General features: G+C 41.5%; 1 protein-coding gene across 4 annotated transcripts; it reads right to left on the bottom strand.

The window, feature by feature from the left end:
- Positions 1–2,091: 2,091 nt before the first annotated feature.
- On the bottom strand, positions 2,092–20,293 carry LOC135164495 (S phase cyclin A-associated protein in the endoplasmic reticulum). Of its 4 annotated transcripts, none has more exons than XM_064124893.1 (8): positions 20,098–20,283; positions 16,123–19,503; positions 15,920–16,043; positions 14,089–14,252; positions 6,422–6,824; positions 4,967–5,161; positions 3,354–3,527; positions 2,092–3,267 (listed from the first exon to the last, which is right to left on the bottom strand). In XM_064124893.1, the coding sequence occupies exons 2-8, from the start codon at positions 19,488–19,490 to the stop codon at positions 3,187–3,189; spliced, it is 4,509 nt and encodes a 1,502-aa protein (XP_063980963.1). In that variant the 5' UTR covers positions 19,491–19,503; positions 20,098–20,283; the 3' UTR covers positions 2,092–3,186. The 4 variants fall into 4 exon arrangements, with proteins under 4 accessions (XP_063980963.1, XP_063980965.1, XP_063980964.1 ...); XM_064124895.1 differs by lacking the exon at positions 20,098–20,283 and adding an exon at positions 19,832–20,008; XM_064124894.1 differs by lacking the exon at positions 20,098–20,283 and adding an exon at positions 19,583–19,786.
- Between the last annotated feature and the right edge of the window lie 188 nt (positions 20,294–20,481).

Genomic DNA, 20,481 nt, shown 5'->3' with positions numbered 1-20,481 from the left:
TTTATTTTTGGAAAATCAACAACAACATGAAGGAGCGAGGGTCACGCGTCTCCAACTCCCATGAGACACCATCTCAGCAATTAAGTCAGCAATATTATTCAACTGAATAGAAGAAAAAGTCAAAATGAGATGTAAACACTGTGCATCTGCACAAAATGACATCTAAAAGTTGATGCATTCTCACATTAATTCACAGGGGACCTTCACCGAGGGGGGCAGGGGGGATGAGGGAGGGAATGATGTTTGCCTGAGGATAGATGCTTCGGTTACGCGGGGGATGAACTGCAAACAACGATCGGGTTTCGGTGGCTGGGGCGCGGGGGCCTCGAGTGTGTTCTCGGAGGCCCTTTAGCCCCAGCGGTCTGGGTATACGCCAAATGGCGTAGATGTGTTTTGAGTAAGAGGAGTCACGGGAGAAACCATCGGGGCCCTTTCTGAAGATACTCCCGACGGGGTAAAGGGTACAGAGAGTTGGGGTAGCAGATCCTGTTTCACGTTTATGAAACCAGTCGCTGTTTGAGTCCTACGTTGAAGTTGAAAAATTGTTGACAAAATACGGTTGGATAATAGGTACTTCAAATAAGTAAATTGAAAATTTTACGACCCCGATGGGTTCAGTTATCGTTGGCTGTTGCTACATTAATTGAAAATCCAATGTAATTAGTTGCCATCGTATTAATCCCAGTTTTTGCAGCGGCTCCTCATTTGTCACCTCCCACAACAAACATTTTTCATTCTTCATTGGGATAAATAAGGTAATTGGCCAATGAAAGATTGACAAAAAATCTCAAAACATAAATTCATCCGAAACTAATCGACTAAACGAATGCGCTGACGTGCGGACGGCTCCTCTCCGTAACTGAGTAGTCGAGTGAGCTGCCCCGAAAAAAAACGAAGACAGAAAAGACAAACATGAATGTACATACACGCGCCGCAAACATTTTGGATGACGTACGAGGCACAACGGAGATATTTTTTTTATATTCTCTGAACGTTTTAGCCAGTCCCCGCGCACACTTTTCCAGGGTATGTTATCTATGGACGCACTTAATACAGCTGCTCCACAGCTCTCTCACTCTTTCTCTATCTTTAGTACCTAAAGCTCCTTCCCTTTCCTCGAAAATGCCACTTGGAGTGACTGCATAATATATGTCACGAGCTCACCTAACGTATCCATATACCTACCGACCTCTCATACTCCCTCAGGCTTCTTCGACTGTTAAACTCAACGAAGATTCATTTTTGTCAGGCCATTACCACTTAGAGTACATCTTAAATTTTTATTTTCTCAGCGGATGAAAGAAATTATGTAAAAGTGTGAGGGCTTGTTTTTCATCCGAGGGCAAGTGGTGTAAAATTGGAAACAAAAGCGATAATCACGTGGCTCAGAAGTGTTTCACTTCCTTTGTGGATATTTTTCCGTTAATTGCAGTTGTAAATTGGGACAATTAAATTTCTTTTTTTTTCTATTCTCAGAAGATAATAATTCTTCTGTAAAAGGCCTCGTATGAGAATTTTTTACAGAACCCATCTCGCGGCCAAAGCCCACTGGCAACTCTCCATTACCTCATCCCTAAGAAATCTTCGAGTTTCCCTCATTTCTCTCTATTTTCTCAGCTCATTACAACAGTAAATTGTGACGATTGAAGTAGCGATATAAAACTCATCGTGACGACTCGACTTGCAAAGTCTTTTTTTATGCCAGTAGGTATGCCAATGGGGGTGCCATATCCATTACGCTTATTACAGAGCACGCCGACTGGTTATCCCTCCCTCTCTTTCTATGTACAAACTCCCCCTCACATTCTCCCCTCGTTCAACTCTCCACCCACCCTTTTACGTGGATGAGCATCGATCGACAGAGTCCAGTGGACTGCCGATAATGCCCACTGTTCGTTCCGATCTCTCTTTTCTTCCACCAGGTAACCCAATATCGGTTTTTTAGCAAACAAAAATTGTGCAAATTGAAGCAAACTTTTTTTTAGGTATTCGAGACTCATATTTCTATAAATGAAAGGATATGGCTTTCAAAAAGCTTTGAAATTATATGCGTGGAGGTTTGTCTAATGGAAGAGTAAAATAATACGTCAGTTTTAGGGAAAAAGCACATTTATTTGTTCTCCTCGCTGACTAGTCTCTCCAATTTTCTTGAAAACCCCTGTGTTTACAGAGAAGGGGGTATAAATAGTATTTATTAATATTTCTATCTTGTTTACACTATTGTTAAGTCACGGTTGCGACAGAGAACTTTACTCCGATAATAATCCAGAACTGGATAGGTTTAGCTGCTGTGGAGAGATAAATAACAATTTCCAGGGGAAATTGAAATCTTCATAAAGCTGTGAAGTACTTCCACGGAAATAAAGTCTTTTTCGTATACAAATAATTGCCGAAAAATAAGACCAATAATTCCAAAAATATATAAAATTAAATCCGCGAATCTCAAGAAATCACTGACTACCTAATTAATTCATTACTTATGCATACAAAAATATCATTTCATGATTGAGATGGACATTACATGGACTCGACAAAAATTTGTCATTTCTAGATTGAGATATTTATAGTTTCTTATTTCTGATTATTCGTTCAATTTGCCAAAGTGCATCCACATATGGGCAAATATCTAAGAACGAACAAATCGATGATTTCTAATACCCAAATGACATTACTCCATCAGAAAAGAACATCTCACCTGATAACGTCGGAGTTATTAGAGTGAAAACTGCGAATAATTGGGCCAAGTAAGACATTTATGACTCTCACCGTGGCCTCACGTCGTTATAATTATCATGATTTTTATTAAGTGAATGTATGATTCAATAATACTACGGGTAGAAATTGCATTGGCAGGACATTGCACCATACGCTGCAACTTTTGTTGCGCTGAAAATTACTAGTGCTATCGATTCGATTAAATTATTAATAAATTAGGATTTAATAAACACTCACACTTCCGTGAGCTTACCGAGATAATTTCGCTTTTACAAATCATCTCCGATCTTTAACAAAAAAAAAAACAAACTAATAAAAGCTAAAACAGAACAGTGAAAAATAAGTTAAATAGAAATCACATTCAGACGGTAACTCATATCAATTGTAGGAAACGATGATGAAGAATTATCTCGAGATATGACATGTGCATTATTTGGCAAGCTTGCTCCTGGCCTGGAGACGCATTGGAATTTATTTACAAGATGAGTCCTTCAGAAGACGGATTAGTGGATGCTGCTGGCCTTCTTCCGATTTTTTGTATTCCTCCAGAAGCTAGATATACGTTTAATACAATAGATTAAGTATATCGTTGACGTGTGGATATGTTTAACGGATAAAAAATAAATCTCAGTACTCACTTGATACGACATTTCGCACGATAGGACAGCAGTGGCCTCCGGATTTTCGTGCGTAGCAGCAAGTAGTGTTGGAAGGGTAAATGGTGCTAGTTTGGGATCACCATAAAAGGGAAAGGGCAATGTACAGAGATGCTGAAGTACACTTGGGCCAGCGCCCGCAGTTTGTAGAACCAACTGCAACGAACAACACAAAAGGAATTACCATATAGCTAAATAAGATCGTGGGAATTGCTCATGGACCCAGGTGTCACGGAAATGTTCTCGATGTATAATACACGAACTGAAAGTCACGTCACCTGCTGAGAACAAGTGTTTCGATGAGAAGTTACTGACATGTCTTCCCCTTTCTATCCACCTGCAGCTCAATACCCGCATAGTCTGGCATCATTGACCAGTGATAATGAGAATAAACGCACAAGAATCCCTGACAACTGTAAACAAACGCCCCAAAAATATAAAAGAACGGGGCCATTCTTTTTCAACGTGAATACTTTTTTCAATTTCTTCTTGTGTTAAAAAGGGGAGTACGAAATGAGAACAGTGTTGACTTCAGCCCAGATCTTTGTTTATCCAATCCACAAAAACTCGTCTGTATGCTAATGCCAATCGGATTTGCAAAACTACACGTGTATAATTTATCAAAACAATTCTAAATGGTTTAACATCTGGAGAAGAATAATCATAACTGAGAAAACAATTGTATAATAAATTCACCATTCCATACACCATTTTTCGATTAATTTTTACTTTAATTTCATGAACGTCTTGAGATGAAAAAAAAATTTACAAGTGACAATAAACAATGCCCGTGCATTGAAAAAAAAATCTCGTGAATATCCATTTATCTCACACGGTATGACAAAGTGTCAAGGGAGAGAGGACGCCGGTGAGGCGCCAGAAGGAGCCCTTCAGAGATCTCTCAAATTCACTCGTGTGGGCAAATGTACAAAATTGAGAGAAAGAGAGAGATAAAAAAATCCCAAGTGAGCATAGAGAAGGAGAGAATGAACAAGCTGTTAGACACAACACACTCAGACACTTGGACCTCCCATCAATATACTTTCCAGCGGCCGAAAAACTACCGTTAAGATATATATTTCATTAATTTCCAGCGTGCTTTTCCATCCACGCCACTTACCGAGATCTCTCTTATCCTCTAGCTCTCTTTCTCCCACTAATGCTCTTCAGTGAGAAGTCCAATTGTGGCACGCGCCGAAATATACACGCTGAGTGCATCACATGACGTCCAACACATTCGTCACTTCTCGTTTGAAGCTAGAGGAGATACCGCACTTTATATCCCCGTATTTCAACTTTTTCCACTCTCAGTTATTTACGAGCTGATTGCTCCATGAATTTGTCTCAATTCCTAAATGGAACTATTGGTATTCGTCACTTTAAAAAAAATCCCTCGTCAACCCCAGAGCATTACCCACATTTTTCCACCACCATAATGCCTGGTTTTATTTTCGAGAGCTGATAATAACGAGTGAAAAATATTCTACAACCATTAGCCGTTTTTTTTTTTCGTGACATTCCAGCGATATCGAGACGACTCACGGTGGGGAGGAGACTTTTAAAATAATCTGGAGAAGCCTCTGGTATGAGCATACCTGATTGTCGATGTTATTGACGGCGAAGTAGCCAAGGACACTGAAGAGCTCGGAGAGTATCGTGATAGCTGTTGGTGATGTCTGGGCGGATTGACTGTCCGTGGAATCGGCTAGGGGCTCTCTTTGGAATCTTGTGATCAAATGACTTGCTATTAATCTCCATTGTAGATTGGTGCCTTCTGCGCCTAATAAATTCTAGATGGAATGAAAATCAAGAGAGGTTTGTGAGATTGAGTGGTCGTTTCATTTGGTAAAAAATATGTTATAAGAATTTCTGGAAATTCGAATAATCGCATCTTCAAAACGAAAGATAAATGTAATGAAAACCCGGAAAAATACACGACGAGAAATATTCCGTAAAAATTACGGAACTGGAAGTTCGCTTACCGATTACGGAATCGACTGGGGAATTTTACGCGACGGTATCGAAATTTTTTACAGTCAATTCAGCGAAAAATTACGGAACTTTCAGGAAAAATTCTGGCGCAGTTCCGTAAAATTCCGGACAATCGTATTTCGCTCCAGATCTACGGAAAAGATATGGAATTTCTCTTGAATATTTCCCTCCGTGTCGCAACGTCTTCGTGAAACGATCACACGATTCAATTACTCCGAAAGATAATGTTCGCCAGCAAAGAGACTAGCTAATGAATTCCTCGGTCTGGATGGCAAAAATATTTCGAGTCTTTTATCCAGTGGATATATCTACGAGTAACTCAACAAGGGATAATCGAGTGATCTCCCGCGGGATTCTCCATGGGAGGCAGTTTGGATCCCGTCGGGAAACATGGGGGCCCGCAAAATCCACTCCCCTGGTTCACTTATGTTACTTTGGGCTACCGTGGATACGCTGAAGGTGCCGGTTTCGATTCAATTCGTGGTCTGATCGCCGCAACCGCCTGTCAGAGCTCACTCCCTTTTCCCTGCCCCTCCCCAAGCCCTTCTCTCTTTACATCTCCAGCTGGGTTTATGTCTCTATCGAGTGCTCAAAAACCCCTGCGGGTTAATGGACAAAAAAAAATTCGAGGAGGCGCGTCTCAATATGGTAGAGACGATTATATTGATAGATGATTTTTTCTTTGTGATTGAAAATAATCGGTTTGCTTTTTTTTTATGTTACTCACGGGGAATAAATTTTTCTCGGTAATTTTTGCGGTAATCAAAACTACGAAATTTGGAGTCTAAAATCTCCCTCCAAATTCCTGGGATATTATACTAAATGATAAAATGAAAAAATCCTGAGCTATCAAAAATTTTAACGAAGTTGATAAAATGCCTCACTTTTTGCATTTCGATGGAACACGTAATGCGAAACGAAAATGAAAGACTGGACGAAATAACAAATCAATCAAAGTCCCCCGTTGGCAAAAAGGGTTGGCCTCTTTTCGTCACTCCGATCGAGTTAGCCCTTTTCGTTGGTAATTGAATCCAAAGTCCACCGAACGTAATTATTACCTGCAGTGTTTGTAGATCAACATGGCCTATAGTTCTCAGGAGTTTGAGCCCCCGCAAAGCGAGTAGCCTCCCATAAGATGTAAAGTGACTCTGGCCAGGGGTGGGTGAAGAGCACTTCTGATGCGCCAGTGCGAATGTTGCATAGAGACAGCCAACACTACCAGCAGCTTCGCTTGACTGGAGACAGCCCAGTAAGTGCGAATCTACTGTTGTCTGTTCTGTGTCGTGAGTGGAATTGGAATTCCCGTGGGTACGTTTGGAATGGATACAGAGGCGGTGCAGAAGGTCATAGGAGGCCAGAAGAAGCTGAGACTCGTGCTCCATATCTAGGAAGAAATCTGTCTCGATGAGGGCCTGATTGTGACGAGATATTCGATCGATTAAGCCTCCAGTTACGAGAAATCTGCAAAAAATAGTTTACCAAATAAATAATCATTTTTTATCAATCGGAAATTTATTTTAAAACATATAATTCAGACGAATGACGTCTGTTTTATTTATACACTGTCATTATTATTTATTTATTCATAATAGATATGGAAAAATATGTTTCATATTCTCTCCTGTCTCATCCGAATATTAACCTCTGGAGACAATTTAAAATTAATGGTAAAAATAACTCCACAGTGAATTTCCATTAAAATCAAAAACAATTGATGATGAAATATCAATCAATATCGTGGGATAGTTTACGCTGGTCCTCGTCAGAGAGATGATTAGACGCGACAGTTGGTCGCGTCGTTGCACTTGCGTTGTCCCCGATAGGGTGTATTATATATTCCTCTCGACAATGCGCGTATACACACCAACCCCCAACCCACCCCCTTTTTCCACCAGAAAAGGAAGGCGAGATAGTATATACAGTATAAACCGAGAGAGCATTGATGTCACAGTTGAAAGAGGGAGACGAAAAGCAAAAGAGAGAGATAACGGCTGCTGCGATAATACACACTGACAGTACGCGCATCGTTCCCCTCGGGGGTTCTCCATTGGGGTCGCTCGACCCTGGACCTCTCTTGAGCCGATGCCCAGAGTCACTGGATACCAGCCGATGTTGGCTGAACTGAGACGGCAAATGTCCTGGGCCGGCTGAAATAAGGGGGTAAAGCGGGAGTGAAGGGGAGTTGGAAAAAGAAAACATATACAATCCAGTGGAATGAGCATCCAGGGGTGGAGGATCCACTGATGTTGAGGGGGGTTGCAAGCTCTCTACACAGAATTACCCACTGATGTTATAATCCTCTCGTGTTACGCCGTCACACATGCTCTGTTGTAAGCAATAGGGTTTTTTTTTCCCTTTTGTCTCGGGAGTACTTGACAACTACTCCTTTACCTAACGTTTGTTGGCGGAGTCGACGACACTGACCCGTTCACTTTCAATCAGCCTCCGGCGGGCTTAACCCTTTAATTTCTAGTTGGGCGGGGGATGACATTAACGATGATTAACTGATTCCCGAAGTGATCGTAGGACGTTCGACAGGGGGTAGGGGTGATATCGAAGAAAAAAAAAATTATTTAAAGTTCAGGAACACGAAATATTTAATAAACATTACGGATCTGAGCTTCGTCTATTGATTAGCGATTTTGCAACCGTGTCCCTGAAAATGAATCACCGAAAAAATCTCCGAGAATGACGAAAGAGTTGCGATTGGTTCAGCTCAGATCGTATGTTATTGGAAGAAATCACTGATGGAATTATTCACCATGCGAGTGGGGGTCACTTGATGACCCCATCCCGACTGAAACGAATCGGTTCCGACCGACTGGAATATTACAACGTACGACATGACACGCACATACACATTCACATCCCAACCCCAATATATTTCTGAATATTATTCATGTTATTGTACAGCTCGAAGAAGGGAAAACAGCTAATCTCGTGCTCAGGGTTTTTCGGTCTGTACGTGTACCCAGAGTTTATCGGCAAGGGTGGGGATAAAAATGAATGATAATCCGGGTGAATTCACCGAGGTGCATTTTATTAGAGAATTTACTCGGGAGGAGAAGCAATTGTCGTGAGTAGTGTCAATGGTAATCTTATTCTGTGGGGATTAGGTGAAATCATGACGATTAAATCTCGCCTCGTGAAATATTTTCAATGATTATTATTGATGGGACAAATGCGGAATGACAAATAGGGTTTTCTAAAACTGAATTGCGGTGATTTTTTTCGATATTGAGTTCAATTTGATTGTCAGGAGTCTCTTCATAAAGTTCACTGCATTTAATTTCAGAAAAATCAAGATAAATCCTATCCATTGAATTAAATTTACATACAATTTAAATTTAATTTACTAAATGAAAAAAAAAACAAAACAAAATCAATTTTATAGCAGAGTAAACCAATTGGTACCAACTGAAAAAATCACAATTATTACGTTCGTTTAAGGCGTGAAAAAATTAAACTCCGTCGTCGAATAGAAAAAGAATAATTTTTTATTAACTCTGCTAGTCCACTTCGAGTCCACTCATTGACCAAAAAAAAATTCAAACCACCCCAGATATTCATCTTACGTTCAATCCACTAATGAAAGGTTTTTTTATTAGTTTTTCATCAATCAGAACGTCGGAAATCCGTGACGGTAGTGACAGGTTCTCCCACACCCGTCGTTTGTCCTGCGATACCCCTGGCCAAGTATTACCCGAATCATTCTAGTGGAAGGCCAGAGTCACTGTTGAGAATGAATAAAAAGAGAGGGAGAGAGAAAAAGAATTATTGAAGACGGAAAAGTGGAAGAGAGAGGGCGGGTGATTTCGGCCCGTGACGCGAAAAGATATGCACCCCAGCTCTCTGCTGGGACCATAGGGGCGCTATGAAATAATCATATGGTTAGCTAATGGCGAAGTATGATGGGGAGGATTGCTAGACCGGGCGTGTACACCCTTCGATCAGATGTAATAAATAAATCCAATGTATTTGGGGACCCCCACAAAACATTCAATGATCGATCGTAATCTTCGCGGCGAAAAGAAGAAAGTTTTGCTAATGTTTTTCACGTCCATAATGTTTATCAAGATTTTCAATAATATATTGTTTGAAACATTCATTCTTGCTTAAAACATTGAAAATTGAGGAGCCATTAATTTTTTACTTTGGACTTTTTCCGGAAGCTTGGAAAAGTGACGGTGACTTGAATGACCATGGAGATGACGGTGGAAGCTCATCAGTCCCAGAATGAGTGCTTTTTGTCAGCTCCAGCCGCCGATATCGATTGTTCCAACGGAAATAAGAGAGTTCTCCCAGTGCCACGGCTCTCCTCCCCAATCCATGACACACTTGTTACAATATTTACAGAGTCTCCTCTTACCGTTTTCCTCCCCCTCTCATCCCTTCGCTCCAACCCCAGTGACAAGTGTCCCTTCCCCAGCGTCATCCGCAGACTCTTTTTTCATTCATTTTTTTTCCACTCGAAAGAAAACATTTCTTTCTCGTTCAATTCGGTATCAATGTATTCTCATGAATTCATTGATTCATTTTGGCGATTGTTATCCGATTTTCTGGCGATTCTTACACCCAGTTTTTTGGGAAATTACGGAGTGAGTGAATTTAATTTTTAAGGACTTGTGAACCATGGTTGTTTCAAGTCGAAGCTTAATCTTAACGTACACTCTAAAAAATAGCTCTAATTTTCACACATATTTATCATACACATGCCCTCCAATTTTTTTTTGTCATTGAGTCTAAACTGATGCCAATGTCCTATAATTTTTGTGTGTATTGTTGTGTATTTTTGTGTAATTTTTGTGTATCGAAGTGCATAATTTGAGAAAGTCACTGTAAAATTGGCATCTTGTACACAAAAAATAATGGAGACTCTAAATTTCTTCAACAAGTCCACTATTTCTCACATTCTCTTACACAATTTTCGATTTATATACTTTGAATCGTCGATGACCAATGTTATGGGACAAATGCATTAAAAATGACGACCTAATGAAGAGGATCTGACTGACATGTTGCACCAGAATTAGAGTACCACACCGCATAATTACTGAACATCAGTCGAAAATTATTATCACGTATACAAGTTACCTGACCCTCATTTCCCTGACAAGTCCCATAATTATCGCGCACAGTATCTTAATGTTTCACTTTCTGACTTTGAATTATCGGTGGATAATAAGAAAGGACATGCCCATTTGAAATAATTTTCGGAGCAACAATGATGCATCAAAATTTGAGTGAACAGGTCCTTGAAAAATTCATCCAATAGTTGTTAAAATTCATGCAGTAGATTTGAATCAGGAGGTAATATAATTTTCGAGGACAGTGAAATGAAACAAACTTCCTCAACATGTACACTAAAATCCCTCAGATTTTCTTTTCAGTGTATCTTTGTTTGATTTTTTTACATGTTTTTTCTTGGCTCGAGCGACCCAACAGGGCAAAAATTTACCCCTAAAATACACCCAACAGGATATTCGAAAGGTGTCTGGGTAGCTCGTCGAATTGGTAATGTATTATAATCCCTTCGGTACGCTTTTTCTCTCTCTCCCTCTCTCCTTCTCTCTCTTCAATCGCACTTCATCCAGCATTGGAGATTCAACCGGGGGCCACGAGCAACGACGCTCCAGGATATTGCTACTCCGCACTCGTTGACGCGTAATGCATTCGCGCCGGGATTTTCGTGAGAGTGGTGAGGGGGTAGCATTGGCCCCCAAGACACATATTCACATACACAGGGCTTCGAATTTGCCGGGGGTGAGGAGGAGGTGATGACTGTATACCATAAACGCGAGTTTGCACTCTGGGATTGTAAATAACAGCGAATCGACTAACTCTAGATGAATGAATCAACATTTTGCAGGACTATAGATTTATTCGTTGGGATTTGACGCTGCGCTGTTAACATTTTTTTTATTTAATGGAAAACATGATATTAATTCTCGTGAGAGGATTAGCGAATAGGATTTACTGGAAAAATGACAGTAAAAATTTATATTTTTAGTAAAATTGAAGGGAAATCGTGTATTCCCCGTCGGAGTGGGAAATACAATTTCAAAAATTCAATTGATTCAATTGATTAATGATGGAGCCTCGAATGCAACCCCTCATTGTTAGTAATTTTAACAGAGATCTGGGGAAAAAAATTCAAAGCACTTGAATATCCTTAAATAGTGTAGAGAGTGTCAAATGCAGGGCTTGATTCCCGTGTGGGTGAGCAATCCTGGGAACTTTTGCAGGCCGATTGTATTCTTCCTATCCCCATTTTCAATGAGCAACGCCTGATCAAACACTTAACAGTGGTGCACAGCTTTACTTGCCGGAGAAATTTCTCAACAAAAGTTTTATGAAAGGGGGAAGATCTTGGGTGAACGGATTTGTTGGACGAAGAAGAACAAATATGGTCTGAATTATCAACGTTACTAAAAACATTCAGAAAGCTCCACATCTTTCTTCATTAAAATGCAAAAAATCATCACCTGAAATTTCTTTTGTAATAAAACTTGATTAAGTGTCACGAGAAAATTTTACCTCGCACCCCATTTTCTCTTTCAAATCAAAGTAATTTTACTTCTCCGAGAAGGATTTCTTGTCGATTTCCAGCTTCGTTCGCAGTGGAAATTGAACATTGGCTGGCCATTTCAGTTTTTTTTTCTCTCAGTTCCATGAAAATCCGTAAACTATTCCCCCATTGCAAATCATCAGCATTTTACTTTCCAAAATCAACGATAAACTTAATGACACGTGTTTCGTGGCAGTTTCCAATACTCAAATAAAAGCAAAAGGTAGAGAGACCAGAAGACGCGCGTTGAAGAAAGGGGACGACTAAAAAAAAACACACACACATACACACATCTCGACGGGGGTGAATGAGCGAGGCGGGTTGGGTACGTAATCTGCTAATGGACTCTCGCTCCATCCCGAATTCACCCTCACTTCGGAACTACTCTCCCCTGACCCTCCTCCATATCGTCCAATAACTTCCTTCTCTCTTGGTACTCCACCATCGTCACATTTTCTAAACAAAAACTTTCAATCCACGGATTAAAATGTAATTGTCAAATCGTGAGAGGAAAGAATGCACCGTAAAAAAGGTGACAACATGTGCATATAAGTAATTAGTTATGGTTGTTGTATTTTTTTTTTCTCATTAAATTCTCATCATCAGTGACGCATCATACGGCGGTTGTAATTTGCCCCGTAATGCTTGTCTAACCCACGATCACGTCATAGAGACCTCGGGGGTCTACTCAATGAGGGCAGATGCTCTTTGAACATCAGCTGGCCCCTTTTAATGTCTAACTGGTGCTGTTCGGGTGTCGGGACCGTGATTCACTCCTTCAAGTGTATTTTTTCTCTATTAGGAGGACAAAGGGGGGAGGAGTAAAATCAATCATGCATCTGTAAAGTAAAAATCAAAATAATCGGCAATTACACGCACTTCTTAGCGCACTCCACATGGAAGTCATGCGCACATGAAGATATCACAAATTTATTTTAAATGCGCTGTCTAATAAACGTAAGATTGTTTGAAGGGGCGTTTGAGCCCAATTGATCCTGTATTAATCGAAATCTTAGTCCCTTGATGAAGAAAACGTACCGTAAGACACAGTTGACATAAATAATCAGTTGATACTCTCAACCCCAAGCGGGAAAAATGTATTCGATGGTGGATTAAGGACCAGCACGTTTTCATCAACTTGTTTTTAAATAGGAAAAAATTACACGCTGATCCAATTAGTGCGGAATTAAATGGGTACAATAGGCATTAAAATGCTCAAGTAGAATGATAAAAATAAAACAATTATTAAATTTAAAATACGAAAACTTTTACAAGCTATAAATTAAGTCATCCAGCTAGTAACGGCTAGAAAGACAAACGTCGACATTTTCATTGTAAAATCAATGAAAAAATCGACAGACTAGTTAATCGGAACCACCCTCTTGAGTGTTCACTCGACTAGTTGAGTTCGCTGCTTTCATTATCATTTTCTTATCGCATTCACCAACGCACGTGTTATTTTATGAACCAACTAGAGTGCCACTCTACGCCAAATGCACTCCAAAGGTTTGGTGTTCTCCGGATAATCTTTGTGGCAGTATAAAATACAGTAAAAATGGCAACGAATAGAAAATACAAATGCTCTCTCATTTTCCTCTATTTTTTGATCTGATACACAACGAAGCGTAACGCAATCGATGCTAAGTAAAAGCCGTGACTGGTCGCTTTGCATCGATCAGGAAATTAATCATAATACATCAACCCCTAGACGTGATATCGTCAGCAGTATAAAAAAGAGCGAATGAAAATGGGAATGTGGGGGACGAAAAAGTGGAGTGAGACAGCAGGAAATGACGAGAAAAACTGAGAAATTTATAAAATAGAACCCGGAACATGGCGCAAGGGTTTCAACGACTGGTAGATCTTGGCAGGAGGAAGTTGACCCAGGTGTATCTCGTTTTGACGGTAGAATCGACTTCTGCCAGTTACGAACAGATCGGGGGGCGTCAAAATTTAGGACAAGACGAGTCAGTATTATGTTACTGACGGGTCACCTCGTGGTGGTCTTTCAGCCACCTCGGTGGTCCTCAGACAGCTCTGAGTGATGGTTTCGCGTCAAAATAATTTGACAAAAATAGAATCCTAATTGAAGGTGGTGAAATTACGAGATCTCTCCCTAGAAAAAAAAATATTTGTCATTTCATTCTGCCAACTTACCCTATGATGTCGTTCATGCGAGACTGTAGAGCGACTTTATCGAACGGCACTTCTGAGATTAGAGTGCAGAGCAATTGCAGCACTGCTGTGGTTACGCTACCATTACCATTTGTTGTTGCTGATGTCTCCTGGGCTTGAAATGAGTCTTCCAAAATCACTACCGCCTGGAAAAAAAACACGATCGTTTTTTTTTCTGGTAATCGATGGTATCTACTAAGGAGGGAAGAATAGCGTAGCTCACTGAGGAAGATTTTCCTGAGAAAATTTTTGAATGATGTTGAATCACGCGGTAATTTGGTCAGTAAGAATTAATTAAATGAATGTGGAGTCAATCGGTTGAAAAGATGCCGGAGAAAATTTCATTTTACGTAAAATCAGAAATACACGGAGGGTCAGAACTGGCGAATTGAATCTCTTCGCAGGATAATCGTACTTAATGACCCATGCAAATTCATTGCAATATTGCCTGTACGAGGACAGGCACGATCGAGCACATAGAAAAATATGTAAAAGTAACGAAAAAAATCGCTCTGCCTGTACTAGATTGAAAACAGGATCTGCATCTCATTCCAGATGTCCCAAAAATTCAATGACAAAATTTACTCTATAAATTGTCACCGCCGTGTGCGACGCAACAATGACTGACGGATAATGGTACAAGTCACATTCTTTTCAAACAACCACCGCGTAGCCTCCATTTGTCTCAACTCTTCAAGTACTAGTGCATGACGAGTGCGATCACGTAGTTAGCGAGTTGGAGTGCGCGAATAGGTCTCGTTGAGAGCAACGAGACAAAAGATTAGGTCGATAGTTGTGGTGGCACTCTTACAGTCGAAAGACCACCGGGAAAAGAAATTTATATGCGACGGAACAAAACGGGGAAGAAAAAAAAAATATGAAAGTACATCGACGATACTTTGAGTCCCTATTCCCCCGTATCCCGAGTACTATCCGAGGAGTGAAATGCCTCTGTGCGTTTCGATGCCAGCTAAAAGCTCCTCTCTTGTCGCTAATGCATTTGCGGGGTGGGGTACCGAGGGAGGAAAAGGGGGCGAGAGAAAAAATTGGGGACAGAGTGCGGAGAAAGGAGAGAAAAAAAAAATAAAAATCTTCCCCTCTACCCACAAGTGAGTAATTGTTGTCTCGCTTTTTGTCACGATCTGACTGATTTGTGAGTGTACTTGGAGATTAATTGTTCGATTGAGTACGAGGAAACAATAAACAGAAGATGGATGGAGTAATGGAGTGGGTGAAAATCCGAAGTAGATCATAAATAGATTTTTTTTTTCAGTGATAAAATCAAGTTTGTCCGCTTAGAGCTCTTAATCCGTATTTTGACAGAGTGACGGGAATGTCAGACGTCGCGTCTTATGCAGATGGGGATTGGAAATGAACGACAGAGTAATCTCTTTGTCTATCTTGGGTATTAGCCCGGTGAGATACACTTCGTTTTTTTTTCTCTGTATTTTTTTTCTTGTCTTTATTATACTGGAGGTGATCCCACAGGGGTGATTACACTTCAAGGAAACTCCGAGTTTCAGCCTGATAGGCTGCTGGCGCCATCTAGATAGCGATTTGAAGATCTCCAAGGGGTTCAGCGAGTATGTTATTCACTGCTGATAATCCTTGCTGAAGATTAGACTTAAATCTTTTATTTTATTTTTTCGTTTTTTTAAAAATTAATCACCTGGCATCGGTCGACAATATTAATGACAACGTAGCGCTCTCTTTCTCCCTCCCTACTATTCCCTTTCCGTTTTACATTTTTTAGTACAATTACTCCCTCCCCCTTCATGCAATCCCTAACATTAAAAAATCATTATGGACTCACCTCAAACCTCTGCAAAAGAAGATCCAGTATCACGAGAATTTTATTGCTAAGTACAATGGCCTCAATACTATCTGGATGATCATTAAGAGCAAGTTTGTAGACTCTGCAAATCGAAACAATGCTCCTGAAAACAAAAATGAATCAGTTAGTTGTAAACAATAAAAACTCAAAAAAATTCCACCGTTAATTTTTAAATGACTCACTTATTGGGTAAGCCCTGGACATTACTCTGGACACTGACCCCCAGTTGTAGTAAATTTGTAAGAGTCTCGAAGCCCCCGAGTGCCTTAAAAACCTCTGGATCCTGAGGACAGATCTTATTGAAGGCTCTCCCAATTTCCCCCACACAGCGTTCGAGGCCTGCCACCGCCACATTAGCCCAACTGTTCTTCGAATGACTGCAGACAAGCCTGTCTAGCTCCTTTAAGTTTCTCCTGAATTTAGCTTTATTACTTGACTCAAATTGCCCAGAATCCTCCTGAGAGTTCTCCCACTCCTGTCCCCTAGCGGTCATCTTCTGCTTGAGCTTTCTAGAGCGTCTCTTCAACCCCTTCTGCCTCTCCTTAGCAGCTTTATCGTCCCCTACAGTCACCCCGATAGCCATATCTCTTATTTGGGTGATATTGAACCTCTGGAGGTCATCCCTAGACGCTTCCCTCCCGTCATGCATCTTCCTCACGAGCTCTAGATGACCTTTCCCCTTCAGATGACTCAGTAGACTCAGTTCATTTGGTATTTGGGTGCCACACAGAGAGCATTGCTTGGGTGCTGGATATGACTTCAAAGTGGGGGGTATTTCTTCATTCCGCAGAATGGAAGACTCGACTGCCCTCTGTCTGATGTGCTCGATATTCTCGACGTGCCTCCTAGCAGACTCCTGTTGCTTCTGAGCTATTTTCTTCTGCAGTTCCTCCTGATTAGCCAGCTGAGCGGCATGAAGAGCACTCAGCCTCTCCTCTCTGTCCCTCGCCTTCTCCCTGGCCAACTCCTGACGCTCCTTTTCCCTCTCCAGTTGCATCTTCCCCACCCTCTCCTCCCTTTCCCTCCTAGCCTGCCTCATCTTCTGAATCCTCAGTTGTCTTTCAGCCTCCAACGCCCTTCGCCGCTCTTCAGCGGCAGCCTCCTTCGCCGCTTTTTCTTCCTGTCGTCTCTGGCGCTCCTCTTGAATCCCCTGAAGTCGCTCCTCCTGCTCCTGACAAAGAGCCATGAAATCGTGACGTTTGTTCTGTGCCTCGAGTTCATTTATGAAAGCTATCTCCTTTAATTTGGAGTCCTCGTCGTGTGCTTTCCTCACAACCTCCAACAAATGTTGACTTCTATTCTCCTCAGCTCGCTTCAGCTTCATCTCCATTCGGACTCGTTTATCCTCGGTCAACTGATTCTTCGCTCTCTTGACATCCTCCACTTTGTTCAACAGCTCCCTAAGCCGTTGTGATTTCTCCAACAGCAACTTCTGGCGTTTGTGTTCAGCACACGCCTGTTTAGCTTGGTATCTCCTCAGAGCCTCTGGCAACGATCGCTTCCTAGACGGTGACGACAGCTTCTGGTGTAGCTCCAAAGCTCTCCCAGGATGTCGCGCCACCAGGGCCTTCAACTGGGCCAGAGTATCTACCCGTTCTGCCCAGGACATGCCCTCCAACATATTTTCGTAACGATCCTCCAAGCTGATGTCATCGATAGCTTCGTCCTGGAGAATCTCCTCACGCTCCTCGATCTCAAGCACCATCTCACCATCAGTCTCATCTGTCTCTGTATCGATATCAATTTCCGTTGACTCTAACTCCTGTATTTGACGCTGTAAAGACGCTTCCTCGTCTGAAAGCTGTTGAGATCTCTGAGAATCCGCCTCCTCTGTCTTTCGTTCCTCTTCGAGAATTATTCTCTCCCTCTCCGCCTGAGCCGCCATGAACAACTGGATTTTTTTCTCCAGCAGATCAGCTTCATTCTTAAATACAGCTGCTATCATCGAGGTTGAGTTTGTATCGCCGACGTGGGGCAGCAGATTCCCCTTCGTCAAGTCATCTTCCTGAGGATTTGCTTGACTTCTACATTTTGCGTCGGCTTTTTCCACTTCGATATCGATTGCCAGAATTTCTCCATGCTCTGATTTATTGTCGATTGTTATTTCATATGAACTCTTCTTGTTTCGATCGCTGGAACTCTCGATGGCCAGCGCTGGGAGGGAAGTGGCTGTCGTCGGCCGATGGAATCTCGTGGACATGTTTAAACTATGAGAACTGCCTCGTCGACACCTGGATCTTACTGTTTGCCAGCCATCAGGGTCTTCCGAAGACCTCTTCGATTTTGCTGAACTCTTCGTGAGCACCTCCACCGAGCCCCTGATATCACGGGACTCTTGGGGCTGTGGATTCGCTCTGAATTCACCCTGACGTCTTCTCACCATCACGGACGATCCAGGGCGGGCCTTATTGACACTCGACATCTCCCTAGCACTCAAAGTCGTCTTACTCCGCACCATCCTGGGAGTTTCTAAGTGTTGCGATGCATTGGTAGCTCTGGGGGTTCTCGTCAGAGTTGAATAACTGGGACGAGCTGATGATGATGGTGGCCTCGATGCCCTCGATCCTGCCTTCGACGGGTATTTGTTCGATTGCTCGTTATTATCTGATCTAAGTATCTCAGATAATGTACCATTCGCCTTGTTCTTCACCCTCTCCATCTCAGAGATGCTGTTGGAGGGGCGTCTCAAGTCGATATTACTGTTCTTCATATCTGCATTCTCCCTGTTCTCCTTGTTAATACTATTTTTGGCATCACGGTGATTAATGTCACTCTTTCGAGTTATTGAGACACTGGTGTTTGCTCTGGGGGTCGGTGGAGGTCTGCCCGATGTTTTGGAGAGTGTAGACTTTTCTCTGGTTGTGAATTTCTCAGGATCTCTGCTGCAGCTTCCAGTCTTGTCCTTCATGTGCTTGTTGGGATCCTTCCTCGACACGTTTCTATTGTCCTTCATTCGTTTGTGCTCCGAGGGATTTAGAACTTCTCTCTTTATCTCCACTCCAGAAATTCTGTTCTCCATTATCGTGTCTTCTGGACTTCTGCAAGTGGGACTCATCCTCTGTGATGGACTCGAGCATTTTGGATTCCACATTCGACAGGGTGAGGTCTTACGCACCTCCCAGGCGAGGGGGGTTCTTCTCAGGGGTGGAGGGGAATTCTCGTAGGCCCATTTCACTTTGAACCACTCTATGAGGTTGTGGAAGTCTCTTGTGTAGTTTTCAAGAACTAAAATAACTTCTTTGCATTCCGATATGTTCTCGTCCTCCTCGCATGTCTGGTAGATACCGTCCACTGCTCGCTGGAGATTCCCGAAGAGAAATGCCCAGTAACGGGCTTGAAGTTCGGATTTTTTGTCACGTCCGGTAGATGCTGATCGCACTCGAGTTGTACTCTTTATTGCTCTTTTTATCGAAGAGCTTGGAACTCGGGGGATACTTGGGGGCTTTCGTGTCACTCTCTCTGGTGTTGTCGTACCCATTGGAACGTTGAAAGCCACCAGGTTTCGCGCTGCTCTTCCCTCTTCCTGGATCAGTAGTCGAACGTCAGCCATTATTTATTTATTCCTGGAAATTATGATCCTCGGGGTTATTTTCATAGTTGTGACATTAATAATAGAATATCGATGCTAGGCGAACAATGTACATCTGATTGTCATTGGTCCTCGAAATACAATCACTAAATGTCAAGCACCTGTACATACATAACCTCAAGAGGATCGTCCACAAAATTATAATATTTTCCAATAGATAACACATGCCATAACTCGATTCTTTCTACAACCTAATGATGCTCAGACGATTGGCCAAACGTCACGAAATGACAATTAGATGAATCTTGTTTGCATTGTTGCCCAACATTCCTGGATATTTTGTAAATAATGCAAACAATTACTTTAAGAATTGGTATTGCACTCAAAGAGCCTGACAATGTTAAAAACTTCTCCGCAATGTAAATTGACAAAATGAATGATAAAATGAATCAGCCTATTCCAAGGTTTAAAAAAAATAACACAGAAAAATTGAAACGCCATCAACTTTGTGTCAACGTTTTGACCACTGGCAAAAGCCATTGACAGCCCACGCAAAATGACGAATAAATTTTCTCATAAAAATCAACACATCCCATTAATGGTAGAATATCTTCCTGGGATTACGTACGTGAATCATAATTTAATGGTGAATCACGTGGGCCTAATAAATAAGTCCACTGGGGTGACAACAATATCGTTGCACGCCTGTTGTGATCGATCGGATGACATCTCAAACAGAACAAGATACGAACAAAACTCAACCTGACATTTCTCCGCAATTTCTTTATTTCCCACCGCAATGTATTTACCCGAGGAGGGGTTACAAATGGAAAAACTAACTAATTTACGTGATTGTACATCATTAGTACCTCATTGTACATGTATTAATTTTGTTTGAAGCTCCGTGGATAATTAATAATCATCATTTTAATATTGCCGATGATATGGGCCGTAAAAAAATGAAAAATCAACTCTTTTAATTGAACTGTAGCTAGTTTCGTAGAAAATCGTT

The sequence above is a fragment of the Diachasmimorpha longicaudata genome, chromosome 7 (assembly GCF_034640455.1).
Source record: "Diachasmimorpha longicaudata isolate KC_UGA_2023 chromosome 7, iyDiaLong2, whole genome shotgun sequence".
In the NCBI taxonomy this organism is placed as follows: domain Eukaryota; kingdom Metazoa; phylum Arthropoda; class Insecta; order Hymenoptera; family Braconidae; genus Diachasmimorpha; species Diachasmimorpha longicaudata.
The sequence above is the reverse complement of the archived record's forward strand: the minus strand, read 5'-3'. Positions and strand labels throughout refer to the sequence as shown.

What these genes read in the sequence shown, in the direction of transcription:
- LOC135164495 (XM_064124893.1), bottom strand. Translation starts at nt 19,490, where the DNA reads ATGGCTGACGTTCGACTACTGATCCAGGAAGAGGGAAGAGCAGCGCGA. An exon ending in TTGATCTACAAACACTGCAG is followed by an intron (nt 5,162 to 6,421) that starts GTAATAATTACG and finishes CATTCCATCTAG; the next exon opens with AATTTATTAGGCGCAGAAGG. An exon ending in TCAATAACATCGACAATCAG is followed by an intron (nt 3,528 to 4,966) that starts GTATGCTCATAC and finishes TGTTCGTTGCAG; the next exon opens with TTGGTTCTACAAACTGCGGG.